Source organism: Mauremys mutica, chromosome 13, assembly GCF_020497125.1.
Source record: "Mauremys mutica isolate MM-2020 ecotype Southern chromosome 13, ASM2049712v1, whole genome shotgun sequence".
Taxonomy (NCBI): Eukaryota; Metazoa; Chordata; order Testudines; family Geoemydidae; genus Mauremys; species Mauremys mutica.
Genome location: NC_059084.1, coordinates 43,554,312 through 43,570,444, shown reverse-complemented (window position 1 = coordinate 43,570,444; position 16,133 = coordinate 43,554,312). Strand labels below are relative to the sequence as shown.

General features: G+C 42.0%; 1 protein-coding gene across 1 annotated transcript; it reads left to right on the top strand.

Moving 5' to 3' along the window:
- The first annotated feature begins 3,963 nt into the window (after positions 1-3,963).
- Positions 3,964-7,991, top strand: LOC123347426 (olfactory receptor 10C1-like). Its single transcript, XM_044984844.1, has 3 exons — positions 3,964-4,868; positions 5,985-6,005; positions 7,901-7,991. The coding sequence occupies exons 1-3, from the start codon at positions 3,964-3,966 to the stop codon at positions 7,989-7,991; spliced, it is 1,017 nt and encodes a 338-aa protein (XP_044840779.1).
- The last annotated feature ends 8,142 nt before the right edge of the window (positions 7,992-16,133 follow it).

The following is a 16,133-nucleotide window of genomic DNA, read 5'->3' as shown; positions in this document are numbered from 1 at the left end:
TGTTTTTCACTGGTGTAACTGCATCAATTTGAGTGAGTCACGTTAGGAGAAACTGTGATATCACTAGTTATTCATGATTTACTTCCATTTATAGACAGGAGAAACATGCCCTAAATAATTGTAGATTGGCAAAGACATTTGAAAAACTGTCAAAATATTTAATCAGTTAAATTTGAGACTTCCAAACGAGCATAAGGAAATTAAATTTCACTGACGAGTAGGTCTCATAAAGATGATGAAATAAAATAAAAATAAAAACTGCACTCAATAATACTGATTCCTTTTTAAAGTACACATTCAAGAGAACAGTAACCTTTTCCAAGCATGATGTACATGTCTTTCATCAAGCCTTTGTCTTCACTGGTGGCACTGGGTAGGACTCTGTCTATATCTATATGCCACAGTGAAAGGAAGTTCATGATCACAGTTCAGTGTGGATTTATTAGGACTGTGGATTAATTGCAGTTAACTCACATGATTAACTCAAAAAAATGAAGTGTGATTAAAAAAATAATTGTGATTAATTGCATTGTTAAACAAAAGAATACCAATTGAAATTTATTAAATATTTTGCATACTTTTTGCATTTTCAAATATATTGATTTCTATTACAACACAGAATACAAAGTCTACAGTGCTCACTTTATAATACTATTTTTGATTACAAATACTTGCACTGTGAAATGATAAACAAATTAAATAATATTTTTCAATTCAGCTGATACAAGTACTGTAGTGCAATCTCTTTATCATGAAAGTGTAACTTACAAATGTAGATTTTTTTTGTTCCATAACTGCACTCAAAACCAAAACAATGTAAAACTTTAGAGCCCTTAAGTCTACTTAGTCCTACTTGTTCAGCCAATTGCTAAAACAAACAAGTTTTTTTTTACATTTATGGGAGATACTGCTCACTGCATCTTATTTACAATGTCACCTGAGAGTGAGAACAGGCGTTTGCATGGCAATTTTGTAGCTGGCATTGCAAAGTATTTAAGTGCCAGATATGCTAAACGTTCATATGCCCCTTCATGCAGTGGCTACCATTCCAGAGGACATGCTTCCATGCTGATGATGCATTAATTAAATTTGTGACTGAACTCCTTCAGGGAGAACTGTATGTCTCCTCTTTTGTTTTACCTGCATTCTGCCATATATTTCATATTCTACCCATCTCAGATGATGACCCAGCACATGTTTCTTTTAAGAACACTTTCAAAGCAGATTTGACAAAACACAAAGAAGGTACCAATGTGTGATTTAAAAGAATAGATACAGCACTTGACCCAAGGTTTAAGAATATGAAGTGCCTTCCAAAATCTCAGAGGGACGAGGTGTGGGCAACGTTTTCAGATGTCTTAAGAGAGCAACACTCTAATGAGGAAACTACAGAACCCAAACCACCAAAAAAGAAAATCAACCTTCTGCTGGTGGCATCTGACTCAGATGATGAAAATGAACATGTGTTGGTATGCTCTGCTTTGGATCGTTATTGAGTAGAACCCGTCATTAGCATGGACGCACGTCCCCTGGAATGGTGGTTGCAGCATGAAGGGACATATGAAGTACATCTGCACGTAAATATTGTGACAGACCGAGACCAGTGGGGTACAGGAGTCTGGTAGAGGGCAAATATACTGGTCCCTGAGTGACCAGAGCAGGGGCTGCACTAGAATAATCAGGAATCTGCTAGAACCAATTAAGGCAGGCAGGCTGATTACAGCACCTGCAGCCAATCAAGGCAGGCTAACCAGGGCACCTGGGTTTAAAAAGGAGCTCACTCCAGTCAGGCGAGGAGGAGGCAGAGGAGAGGAAGTGCGTGTGAGGAGCTGGGAGCAAGAGGCACCAGGAGCTGAGAGGGAGAGGGTGTGCTGCTGGAGGACTAAGGAGTACAAGTGTTGTCAGACACCAGGAGGAAGGTCCTGTGGTGAGGATAAAGAAGGTGTTTGGAGGAGGCCATGGGGAAGTAGCCCAGGGAGTTGTAGCTGTCATGCAGCTGTTACAGGAGGCACTCTAGACAGCTGCAATCCACAGGGCCCTGGGCTGGAACCCGGAGTAGAGGGTGGGCCCGGGTTCCCCCCAAACCTCCCAACTCCTGATCAGACACAGGAGGAGTTGACCCAGACTGTGGGGAAGATCACTGAGGTGAGCAAATCTGCCAATAAGCGCAGGACACACCAAGGTAGAGGAGGAACTTTGTCACAATATCTTGCGATGCTGGCTACAACAGAGCCACGCAAATGCCTGTTCTCACTTTCAGGTGACATTGTAAACAAAACGTGGGCAGCATTATCTCCTGTAAATTGTAACCAAACTTGTTTGTCTGAGCGATTGGCTGAAGTAGGACTGAGTGGTCTTGTAGGTTCTAAAGTTTTATATTGTTTTATTTTAGAATGCAGTTATTTTTTGTACATAATTCTACATTTGTTAAGTTCAACTTTCATGACAAAGAGATTGCACTACAGTACTTGTATTAGGTGAATTGAAATATACTATTTCTTTTGTTTTTTACAGTGCATATATTTGTAATAAAAATAAATATAAAGTGAGCACTGTATGCTTTGTATTCAGTGTTGTAATTGAAATCATATATTTGAAAATGTAGAAAACATCCAAAATTATTTAAATAAATGGTATTCTATTGTTGTTTAACAGTGCAATTAATTGCAATTAATTTTTTAATCTTGATTAATTTTTTTAATTGCTTGACAGCCCTAGTAGTTATGTGTGGCAGTGAAAGGCTCCAGCAGTGTGAGACTGTGAGGAGATGCAGGATTTTTCCCCATTTCCACACTCATTCCCTGTGTTGGGAAAGCCTCCAGCAGGGGGGAGTTCGCAGGACACCACACTGCCAAAATAGAAGTGTAGACGGGGGAGGGATTGCTAAGGTATGTAGAGAGCCATGTAGGGTACATACCCTAAGGACCATGCATGTCTTTACTCACCTAAGACATGCTTCGCCATCTACACTGCCAAGCTAGAGGGTCATACCATGTATGCCTCCCTAAGTACTGTGCAGTACTGATGTACCCATATAGAGAAACATGGACCCTAATCTTCCTTACCATACTGTAGTATTCATGCAACCCAGTTGTGTCCAGTGAAGCTACTCCTAATTTATCGTAGTGTCAGTAAAAGGACAATTGGTGGAAAAGAAATGGATTACAAAAGGTTTAGAATGTGGGAAATATGGAAAGAGTAATGGGTCGATAAAGAGAGGCACAAACAAAGGTGCAGGCATGAATGAAGAGGAGACAAAGTGAATAAAATCAGAATATAGGGCACTGAAGTCAATGGACTGTTGCCAATGTTGTGGAAAGGAAAGGAGAAACAAGCCATCTCTGTAGCACAATGCATAACATAACTCCCACATGTATTCCCATGTAGTCTGTTGGAATTGTCATGCAGTGAATATATGATAAACAAGTCTATGTTCTCAGCTGATGTATATTGACCTAACTTTTCTGATTGTGCCACACGCCAGGCAAAAATCTGCTATATATAAGCTTAACATACATGCCCCAAAAGACTTGGAGGCAGATTTTGAAGTTTAATTCCATCAGTGTAAATCCACTGAAGCTGTTTCTGATCCCACTCATGGTTTACACAAGTACTATTTCATCGGTCAAAGTTTTTTTTTTCGCTTTTGATGCTAGTAAAAAAGGTATATTTACACTGAGGTTAGGAACATACCTCAGTATAAACCTGTTGTGACTGAAAGGAGAATGCAAACCATCAACCTTATTGAAGTTACTGTGGATTGACAGTGTTCTGACAGGAGAACTGGAGCAAAATAGTGTCGGTCCTGATTCATGTGTGGAGAGATCGTGGACAAGTCGTGATAGATAGATAGATAGATAGATAGATAGATAGATTAGATGTTAGTTTGACTTGATTTAAAGTATCAAACTAATATGCAGTTTTTCTTTTTAATTCTCAAGTTGAATTATACTGAAGAAGAAAATGAGAAAAAACACCTCTGTGATTGAGTTTGTCATACTGGGCTTCTCTGATTACCCAGACATGAATCCTGGTTTGTTCATGGTTTTTCTATGTATTTACATCATCACAGTGCTGGGCAACATCCTCATCATTATCATCATAAGTGTGGATCCTGTTCTTCACACTCCTATGTATTTCTTCCTCAGGACCTTGTCTTTCCTGGAGATCTGTTACACATCAGTGACTCTACCCAAGATACTAGCCAACTTGGTCTCAGAGAGTAAAACCATATACTTTGCCAGTTGTGCTGTACAGATGTATTTCTCTCTGTTCTTCGGTGTTACTGAATGCTTCCTGCTTGCTTGTATGGCCTATGACCGCTACAGTGCCATATGCAATCCATTGCTCTACACTGCCATCATGAATAAGAGGGTTTGCATCCAGCTGACAGGTGGCTCATCTATCTGTGGCACCTTGGCGGCCATGGGGCACACAACTTCTGTCTTCACACTTCCTTTTTGTGGATCCAATGTAATCAATCACTTATTTTGTGAAATCCAGCCAGTGCTGAAGCTGGTGTGTGGGGACACCTCTTGGATTGAGATCCTGGTAATTTTGGGTGCTGCCTTTGTCCTCATACTGCCTTTCATGCTGATCCTGGTGTCCTACATCTGTATCATCTCCACCATCCTGAAAATTAGGTCCGCTGAAGGCAGGCGCAGAGCCTTCTCCACCTGCTCCTCACACCTCATTGTGGTCACGTTGCTCTATGGGACGGCCCTTATCATGTATGTGCGCCCCAAGTCCAGCTTCTCTCCAGATGTGGACAAGTTACTCTCTCTGTTCTACACAGTGGTGACTCCAATCTTGAATCCCATTATCTACAGCCTCAGGAACAAGGAGGTGAAAGATGCCTTGAGGAAAAGAGGGATAAAGGTATTTCATCCACAAAAATAGATATTTTTTTCTCCAGCTAGATTATTCCCTGGGAAATATCCCAGCTCTCAAGAGATTCTATATTGCTAAAGAGACCAAGAGATAGTTCAGCATTACAAAGAAATTTATCTAATCAAATCGAGTGCTGGTCAACTTTTTCTGAAATTTGTATTAAATGACATTTTTTCATTACAATTTTGAATTTGAACAAAATAAATGAGGATTTTATTCTATTCCATTCTGGCCTAAAAATATGTGAATCTTCTAGAAAAGAAAAGAAACAAAAAGAATATGAAAGTACATTGCTTCCTCTTCCCATAGTTTGATGAGTTCTAATTCAAATATTTCTGCCTTTTATATAAAAATCTCCCATATTTCAATTAGAGTTGATTGAAATTTTCTAAGTTTCCCAAATATTTCTCTTCCCAAATGTTAAAGACAAAAACATGCATTGGGTAGAATAGTTTGAAAATGTTTTGCTATTATTTTTTCACCCTCGGTAGAGGCAAGTACATTTTGTAGAACTTATGTAATTAATTTCAAAAAATGCTTTCAAAGGAATTTCAGATATCTCAAAAACCAGGTTTTTAATTATTCTCTCCAAATTTTCAATACATTCTAATTCAGAAACTTTTCAGTTCTAGACTAGAATGCCATTTATAATAGTATCATACATGGGATATCTGAAGTCTAAGAGGAAATCTGCATTCCTGGTTATAGCATATTTGTTGTTCTTTCATCCTGGAACATGGAAAACCATTAACCACAGCATCTTTTTTTCACCACGAACTCACTGTTCATCAAGGGTACATCCAGTGTGAAGTATCTGTCTCTTTCTCACAACATCTAATTTTTAAGTCCATAGAAAATCATTAGAATTCACAAAGCATGGGTTAGGGGTTTAAGTTCCCTACACAATGAGAGGAGGGAGATTGGCACAAATGAATGGGATCCGCAAAAGCCAGGTGGTTGGATGGGGAGCTGACTAAACTAGCTACAGGAACTCCTCACTTAAAGTCGGCCTGGTTAACGTTGTTTTGATGTTAAGTTGCTGATCAATTAGGGAACATGCTCGTTTATAGCTGTGCAATGCTTCCTCCTAAAATCGTTTGGCAGCCACCTGTTTTGTCCACTGCTTGCAGGAAGAGCAGTCCGTTGCAGCTAGCTGGTGGGTGGTTGGAGCCAGGGTGGACCAGCAGCTCCCCCTATCAGCTCTCCACTTCCCTAAGTTCCCTGTGCAGCAGCTGTCCCTCCCCCCACTGCCATGTGCTGCTCCAGCCCTCTGCCTAGGAGCTGCTCCCAGAGACTCCTGCTTGCTGTACGGGGGAGGGAGGGAAAGGGGGGCTAATGTCAGGGTGTCTTCTCCTCCCCCCTGCTCCTGCACCCCACTTACCCCATCTTTCATAGGGCAGGGGAGGGAGTTTCTAGGCAGTAGCTGCAGGTCTCAGGTCTCAGCAAGCTGATTTAATTAAGAAGGCAGTGTACTTAAGCCTTGGGTCATCTACTTAAAGGGGAAATACACATTTTTTCTCTCACACACAGGGTGTGTGTCTCTGTTTGCCCTCCCTCCTTTCCTGCACCTTGTAGAGTGTTGTGAGAGTTAACGGTTTAGGGCTCAGTCAATTACAGTCAATATGATGGGGGCTAATTTAGCTAAACGAGTCAGGAAAAAGATCTTGGAGTCATCATGGATAGTTCTCTGAAGAAGTCCATGCAGTGTATAGAGGCAGGAAAAAAAAGCAAACAGAATGATAGGAATTATTAAAAAGGGGATAGACAATAAGACTGAGAAGATAGTATTGCCCTTATATAAATCCATGATACGCCCACATCTCGAATACTGTGTACAGATGTGGTCTCCTCATCTCAAAAAAGATATACTGGCACTAGAAAAGGTTCAGAAAAGGGCAACTAAAATGATTAGAGGTTTTGAGAGGGTCCCATATGAGGAGAGATTAAAGAGGCTAGGACTCTTCAGTTTGGAAAATAGGAGACTAAGGGGGGATATGATAGAGGTATATAAAATCATGAGTGATGTGGAGAAAGTGGATAAGGATAAGTCTTGCATCTGAAGAAGTGGGTATTCACCCACTAAAGCTCATGCTGCAAAACGTCTGTTAGTCTATACGGTGCAACAGGATTTTTTGCTGCTTTTACAGATCCAGACTAACACGGCTATCCCTCTGATACTGGATAAGGAAAAGTTCTTTTCTTATTCCCATAAAACAAGAACTAGAGATCACCAAATGAAATTAATGGGCAGCAGGTTTAAAACAAATAAGAGGAAGTTCTTCTTCATGCAGCGCACAGTCAACTTGTGGAACTCCTTACCTGAGGAGGTTGTGAAGGCTAGGACTATAACAGCGTTTAAAAGAGAAATGGATAAATTCATGGTGGTTAAGTCCATAAATGGCTATTAGCTAGGATGGGTAAGGAATGGTGTCCCTAGCCTCTGTTTGTCAGAGGATGGAGATTGATGGCAGGAAAGAGATCACTTGATCGTTGCCTGTTAGGTTCACTTCCTCTGGGGCACCTGGCATTGGTCACTGTCGGTAGACAGGATACTGAGCTAGATGGACCTTTGTTCTGACCCGGTACAGCTGTTCTTATGTTCTTATGTTCATTTAGCAGTGAGGCATTCCCTGGGAAATATCCCACCCTCTGACTCCTCCACCCCAACCAGGCTTCACACTCATCATCACTGTCTACCAGTATTAAATTGTTTGTTTAAAACTTATACTGTATGTGTGTGTGTGTGTCTTTTGTCTGATGAAAAAAATTTCCCTGGAACCTAACCCCCCCATTTACATTAATTCTATGGGGAAATTGGATTCGCTTAACATCATTTCGCTTAAAGTTGCATTTTTCAGGAACATAACTACAGCATTAAGTGAGGAGTTCCTGTACTAAACTAGCAGATGCTGAGTTGAGGCATGTGTGTGCTAAGCCCTGCCCCTCATCAGGAGCCCTGTACCTAGGTCCAGGCTGAAGTGAAATGCCTATCTCTGCTTCTGATGTACAGCCAGGAACTGTCTCCTGGAGGTAGGTTTGGGGAGTGTTTTCTTGCAAGAAACAAGGAGGAGGAGTTGGATACAGTAGCAGCTGCCCCATAACTTTTAGCTTAGAGGCTAGAGTACTAAACTCAAAGATGGGAGACCCCCACACACAGTTCAGTTCCCCTGTGTGTGAATAGAAGGGATTTGTAGAGGGGGTTTCCACCTCCCAGTTGAGTGCCTTAACCACTGAGCTCTGGGATATTCTGTTGTGGGGTTCCCTCAGCCTCACCTGTTGAATGGAGTTCCAATTTACATAAATAATTAAACAGTCATCAGAGGAGGACAACTGGGTCTGGGAGCTGCCACCTTCCAGGGGAGAAGCCCAACCACCACTCTAGGTAGAGTTTCTCATACACTCTCTGACCCAATGAATATACAAATATTTATCAAAAAAGGACTGAGAGGTCAGAAATGACTCCTCAAATTATTTGCCCTGGTCAAGGGGAAGGGGACTTGAACAGGGGCTGTCCCATACCCCAGGTGGGTATCCTAGCTGTAGGCACCCTCTACTAGTGAGGACTCTGAAGTGACTTGGGATTGTTCCAGTTGGGAAGATCCTGAATGTGGTATCTATTTTGAACTTGGCAGATGGGTATGTTTGGGTATGTTAGAAACTAAGTGGCCTTGGGCTGGTTCTCATCTGCCAAGTAGGCAGTAAACAGGATAATAAATCAGAAAGTTGTACAGGATGATAATTACCCTATGAAGTTGTAGCTGTGCCTGTGTTTATCTTATTAACCAATTAGCAATTGCTTGATTGCCTGCCATAATTGTATATAAGAGCATGCTGGAGAGAAATAAATGACTTTGCTACCAATCACATTGATTGTTGGGCTCTGTCCATGCCCGCCTGAGAGGCACTGCGACGCAACACCTGAATGCTGCAATCCAGCCTTGGAGACCACAAGTCCCGTCATGCTTTGGGAAAGAGAGAGAAACCTCTGCTTCCAGGGGATGCAGGGGAGCATGTGGTGGGCTCCATCTTGGTGGGGAGGCTAGACCCTGGTTGGGGGTGGGGAAATGAGATTTCTTCGGTGGTGCTCCTTCTAGCTGCTGCTAGAAAGCCAGAGGCTGCTATTGAGACTCTGCTGGGACTTTGACCTATCAAAGAGCCATGGGAGCTATTCCTGGGCTTCATCGGAGCCAGAGAAGACTGTTGCTGTGCCAAGAATTGACTGAAGTTGCCCTGCCATAAAGGGAGCTTTGCTGTTTGGGAAAGTGCTCGCAAGAGAAGAGGACTGTAAAGCAGCAAAGAGACTAAGGAGTCTTATCATCCAGCTAGGTCCTAGGGTTAATGACTTCTGGTTATACTAACTTGCACCTTCAGAGGGCTTCTGTAGCTTGTAATGATCCCAAGTTAGCATCTGTCTGCCCCTTGTTGCCTGGGCTGGATGGCTTTATTGGACCAGCAGAGTGTTGTCCCCAGCTTCAACATCTTCTAGCACACCCACACAAGCAAGTGTCTAGAACTCTGAATTTGAGAGAAGTGCACACTCGGGAGGGGTGGGGGGAGTGTGTGACTGGTGCCAATGCAAATGTAAGCTGGTTAAGTTTCATGTACTGCTGTAAACTGTATGCATCAATTGATTTATTGAAGCAACCCTAGCTGATTTTAATTGGTTGTGATATTTTAATTAATCTCAGCCTGTTATATAACATTTTCTTAAGTTTTTAAGTAAAGGTGTGTTTATTCTAATCTAAGTATATATTGTTTATAATTGGAAACTTTGAGTAAGACCCATTGCACAGATTAGCTCTGGTTTCTTCCTGGAGGTTCCCAAGGTATGCCGTTGAGTGGGTACAGGGCCCAGAGAGGTTGGGGAATAACCAAGATTCTTTCTTTGCTGGTTTGTGGGACGCAGTGAGACTTGTGCACAACATTGTCTTCGTACTGCACAACATTTTTATTTTAAAAAATCGAACAACATAAAATTAAGACTACTCACGTTAAATGCATTAAGAACAGGCTAACGGTTATGTGTCAAAATGTACCTGTAAACTAGGAATCATCATAGAGTGGAACTGTGTCTGCGGGGCTCAGTACTTAGCCCTGCACTAAAGAAAATGTTCCTCATTGACCTGGATAATATTTGCAGGTGAATGAAGAGGATAGGTCACTGATTCTGAGAGATCTGAATCTCTTGGTCAACTGTGCACAAACAAACAATTTGCTTTTCAGTATGGCTAAATGTAAATGCATACTTCTAGGAGCAAAGAATGCTGGCCATACATACAGGATGGGGGACTCTATCTGAGGAGACAGTGACTGTGAGAAAAAAAAGATTTGGGGGTCATAGTGGGAAATCAAATGAACATAGAATCATAGAACTGGAACGGACCTCGAGAGGTCATCTAGTCTGATCCCCACCACTCAAGGCAGGACTAAATGTTCTAGGCATCCCTATCCAACCTGCTCTTAAAAATCCCCAATGATGGAGATTCCACAAACTCCCTAGGCAATTAATTCCAGTGCTTAATCACTCTGACACTTTGGAAGTTTTTCCTAATGTCCAACCTAAATTGCTCTTGCTGCAATTTAAATCCATTGTTTCTTGTCCTATCCTCAGAGGTTAAGAAGAACAATTTCCCCCCTTGAAACAACCTTTTATGTACTTGAAAACTGTTATCATGTCCTCTCTCAGTCTTCTCTTCTCCAGAGTGAACAAACCTATTTTTTTGTTCAATCTTCCCTCATAGGTCATGTTTCCTAGATCTTTAATTATTTTTGTTGCGCTTCTCTGGACTTTCTCCAATTTGTTCACATCTTTCCTGAAATGTGGCACCCAGAACTGGACACAATACTACAATTGAGCAAGGAGTAGAGCAGGAGGATTACTTCTCGTGTCTTGCCTACAGTACTCCTGTTCATACATCCGAGAATGATGTTTTTGTTTTTTCAACATAATTATACTGTTGACTCATATTTAGCTTGTGATCCACTATGAACTACAGATCCCTTTCCACAGTACTTCTTCCTAGGCAGTCATTTCCCATTTTGTATGTGTACAACTGATTGTTCCTTTCTACGTGGAGTACTTTGCATTTGTTCTTATTGAATTTCATCCTATTTACTTCAGACCATTTCTCCAGTTTTTCCAAATCATTTTGAATTTTCATCCTATCCTCCAAAGTACTTGCAATCCCTCCCAGCTTGGTATCGTCCGCAAACATTATAAGTGTACTCTCTATGCCATTACCCAAATCATTCATGAAGATATTAAACAGAATTGGACCCAGAACCAATCGCTGTGGGACCCCACTCACTATGCACATCCAGCATGACTGTGAACCACTGATAACTACTCTCTGAGAACGATTTTCCAACCAGTTATGCACTCACCTTATAGTAGCTCCATCTAGGTTGTATTTCCTTAGTTTGTTTATGAGAACATCTTGTGAGACAGTATCAGAAGTCTTACTAAAATCAAGATATACCACATCTACCGCTTCCCCCACATCCACAGGACTTGTTACCCTGTCAAAGAAAGCTATCAGACTGGTTTGACACAATCTGTTCTTGAGAAATCCATGCTGACAGTTATTTATCACCTTATTATCTTCTAGGTGTTTGCAAATTGATTGCTTAATTATTTGCTCCATTATCTTTGTGGGTACAGAATGAGCTCCCAGTATGATGCTTTGGACAAAAGAACTAATTCCATCTTGTGATGTATAAACAATGGAATCTTGATTAGGAGTAGAGAGGTTATTTCACCACAGCATTTGCTTCTGTTGTGACCACTGCTGAAATACTGTGTCTAGTTCTTCTGTCCACAATTCCATAAGGCTACTGATAAATTTGAGAGGTTTGAGAGAAGAGCCATGAAAATGATTAAAGTGTTAGAAAACCTACCTTATAGTGATAGACTATATGAGCTCAATCTGTTTAGCTTTAGAAAAAGAAAATTTATGGTGACTTGATTACAATGTACAAGTATCTACATGAGGAACAAGTATATAATGATGGGATCTTCAAACTAGAACCAAAAGTTCTCACATGATCCAATAACTAGAATTTGCAATAAGACAAATTCAGACCAGAAATAATGTGTAACATTTTTAACGGAGGAGGTAATTAACCATTGGAACAATTATACAAGAGTCATGGTGGATTATCCCTCACTGACAATTTTTAAATCAAGGTTGGATGTGTCTGAAAAAAGATCTGTTCTATGAATTATTTTGGGGAAGTTCTGTGGACTGTGTCATACAAGAGGTCAGACTGTGATCATCACAGATCATCACAATGGTCTCTTATGTTTTTGGAATCTTTGAATCCAGAGGCCTAGAGAGAGGCAGCTTTGCTCACGCCCAGAGCCTTGTAACCAGGTACCTAGGGAATGTTGACACCAAGAAACTGAGGTTCCTCCAGGATTTTGTGAATATCAGTGGTAGCTGAATCTGGGACTTAGGCTCCTAAAGTGTCAGTTAGGATACATCCAGACTACCTTTGTGAATATATGAGTTGTGGGGTAATGTTTCCATTGACTTGCATTAAAGGCCAGATTTTCAAAGGTATTCAGGTCATTCAGGTGCCTAATTCTGAGTCAAGACAATGGGAATTAGGAATGTACATACCTTCATAAACATGGGCCCAGCTGCCTCAGTCACTTTCAAAACTGGTACTTAAGCTTGTAAATCAAAAAGATGTTTAGAAAATTATTTAGATTAGATTGGTTATTAAATTTCACTCTTGATTAATTAGGAACAGGTTCTGGCAATCTTCTTCACACTGAAAATAATGGGGCTTCTGTAGATGAAGGAACAATGTATTGTTTTTAAGAATCTTCCCTTTGCCCTTGTGAAGTTGTCATTTGTTGAAAGCAGCATTGGCTCAATCCATTAATTGTGATGTGATGTGAGCATTGTGCCATTGTCCTTGTGTGGGAATTGCAAGTACTCAGCGGCATTTTGCTGGAGGCGTCCTGCACTTGAACCAAACCCTGAGGTCCTTGTTTGGGTATGAGAGGTGGAATTTGGAAATGTGTCCATGGGATTTAGGATCCTAAGTGCCGGCTGAATATCTGTCCCAAAAATGCAAAATATTCAATGCCGTATTCTACTCTGTTGAAATCATTAGATGTTTAGCACTAATTTCAAGAGGAGAAAGAGTACAGTATTGATAGATATTATGATTTGTGCTAGGCTGTTATTTTGGGAATGTGCTTAGTTGTTTTAGGAAATGATGCTATTGCTAAATGATCCATGACCTGTTTGCATAACCAATAATAAATATTGAACAGTACCATGGTCAAGGGGATAAACGTGGAAAGTTTAGAGTACAAGTAAATAGACCTATGTACCCCACGTCTGCAAAATCCTGAAAATATGCTGTATCACTATGGTCTGATATGACGTCAAAAATGGTATATATATGTACTCACTGCTCTGCCTCGGGGTGTCACTCCTCTGGTATGAACCGAGGGGGGGCACCCGCTCAGCTGATCGCTTTAATAAAGGGCTGCTATCTGTTTATACTCCATCTTGGTCTCTGTGCCTCCTTGGGGTAATTGGCTAGCTCCGGGGAGAACGAGCCCTTTTGGCTAACAATTCTGGCGATTCCGCCGGGACCCTCCCTGTAGGGGGCGCTATCGCACCGGAGGCTAGTGAGCTGGTACCGAGAGAAGTGGCCACCTCGAGCTGATTGTGCGTCTCGTGCTCTCGGATCATCTCGGCCGACCGGGGCGGCGGTGTCCTCTCTAGAGAGGGTCCACATAGACACAGAGACCTTATATTTGCCCTGTTCCGAGTCTCCAGAGCCGGACGCGGCCACTCCGGGTGGTAAGTGCGTTTACCTCTAGGGTTTAAAGAGTAACGCCCCCGAAGTGTGGAAAGACTAAAGGGAACTTAAGAGGCTGGCTGCTTGTATACAGGAAGGTATATTGTAAGTATGTTGTTTTAACATATTCGTTAATATGTCTGCGCAATGGGATTCAACTAGCTTATGGGTTCTACATGTTTTAGGCTTAGTACTTTTGTTTAGTATGTTAATGCTTTTTCTTTTTGTTTTATACCAGAGAATGAATATATGTTAGAGAGTTGGTAGTCTTATAAGGACTGTTAAGACTTAGACTGACCTCAGCGGCCCAAAGACTCCTGCTAGAGAAAACTCAATGACCAGGATATCTTGATTGCAAGGGGGGTCAGTCGACTGTCTGCAGGTCTCTTCCTTTTAAGTGTGTCTTGTGCATGTTTGTATAGTTTTTGGTTACGACCATATAATAAGATGGGATCCGCTCAGAGTTATTACGCAGGGACACCCCTTGGCTGTATGCTAGACAATTGGCAAGCGTTTAGACGCCAATCAGACTTTGGTGTCCCGTTAAGTAAAGATGAACTCAGAAAATTCTGTACAATAGAATGGACAACATTTGGGGTAGATTGGCCAGACGGGGGTTCATTGAAACCAGAGGTAATACAAGCCGTACATAATATCGTGACCCGAGACGGACATTGGGACCAGTACCCGTATATTAATATTTGGCAGGATCTGGTGTCTGATTCCCCGCCTTGGCTACAAAAATGTAGACAAAAAATTTTGCAAATATTAATGGCTCAGATCCCGATGAAAAAACAACCCCGTATACCTATGAAAAAGCCATGCCCGCACTTAAAGCCCTGTCCACCCCCTGTAATTCCTTCGGCTCCAGATTATGTACTCCCGCCCCCAGTATATCCCAGTTTGCAAGCCTTGGATAAACAAATAATGGCGGGTACGGGCCCTAAACACCCTCCCACTGTAGTGAAAGAGACAAGCCCCACCGACATAGGGATCCCACAGGCGTTCTTGCAGACGGGTGAGGAACATGAGGATGAGGACGACGGTGTATATAAAAACCTAAGGAGTGCCACAATGCAGAAGATATTTCCTCTCCGCGAAACAATAGGGAAAGAGGGAAAGCCTGCCATGGTATATGTCCCCTTTGCCACAAGTGATTTATATAATTGGAAACTACAAAATCCCCCATTTTCAGAGGATCCGGCCCCCTTGACAGCAATTTTTGAAATGCTTATCACCGCACATAATCCAACGTGGGGGGACATGCAAGTAGTATTAAATGTTCTGCTAACACCGGACGAACGGCGTACGGTCTTAGCAAAGGCCCGTGAATGGGTAGAAAAAAATAAAGGGACCCTCGAACTTGTAGGTGATATACTGCCCGATAAGGACCCCGAATGGTTACATAATGAGACTGAGATAAAAGCCCATCAGAGATATGCCACGGCTATAGTACAGGGTATGAAACAATGTATTCGGAAAACCCCTAATTGGGCCAAATTGTATAATATAAGGCAAGAACGGAAAGAAAATCCAGCAGCCTTTTACGAGCGCTTATGCGAAACCTGTAGAAGGTACACAGATTTGGACCCGAGGGATCAGAATGGGAAGGCAGTGCTAACTCCCCTCTTTATTGGTCAATCTTATGAGGATATTAGAAAGAAATTACAAAAGATAGAAGGAGCATCAGGAAAGAATATAGAGGAACTGTTGGAGATTGCTTTAAAGGTGTATGATAGACGGGACGAGGAGGAAAGGAAGAAAGGAACAAAGGCTCTCGTTATGGCTTTGAGGCAAGGACAGGACAAGGGTGAAAAACAGAATAGGAGAAATGAGAATGTTTTTATAGGGGATGGAGGAAAACCCCGACGTCCCCGCTTAGGACGAAATCAGTGTGCTCTGTGCAGACAGGAAGGACATTGGAAGAATGAGTGTCCTAACAGGCACCTGATACGACAGGGACGCAGGACTGAAACAATCCCACCACCAATCCTTTACAATGCAGGAGGCTCGGATAGCGACTCTCCCCAATGAAGAGGCCGAGGGACCCAGCGGCCCCTCTTAGCAGCACAACCTGCTAGACTGGATCCCACGGTAGAAATTAGGGTAGGGGGCTGCCAAATTGAAGCCCTGATTGACACTGGGGCTGCCCTGAGTGTACTTCCCCTTAAGTCAGCGCCGCCAGGCAGACCCTCGGGGCATACTATTGTCCAAGGACTCGAAGGACGAAATGTAGTAGTAGCAAAAACCCTTCCCCTTCTAGTAAAAGTGGGTGACCATCATATTGTACACCAGTTTGTTTGTCACCCCTCCTGTCCCATTGCATTGTTGGGACAAGATATCCTTACTAAACTGCAAGCAGAGATCTCGTTCAATAATAAACAACAAACTTCCAACTATATAATGGCTCTAGTGGGTAA

Coding starts and splice junctions, on each gene's coding strand:
- LOC123347426 (XM_044984844.1), top strand. CDS start 3,964: ATGAGAAAAAACACCTCTGTGATTGAGTTTGTCATACTGGGCTTCTCT. Junction 4,869..5,984: donor AAAGATGCCTTGAGGAAAAG/AGGGATAAAGGT, acceptor TCCTCCTAAAAT/CGTTTGGCAGCCACCTGTTT. Junction 6,006..7,900: donor GTTTGGCAGCCACCTGTTTT/GTCCACTGCTTG, acceptor TCTGATGTACAG/CCAGGAACTGTCTCCTGGAG.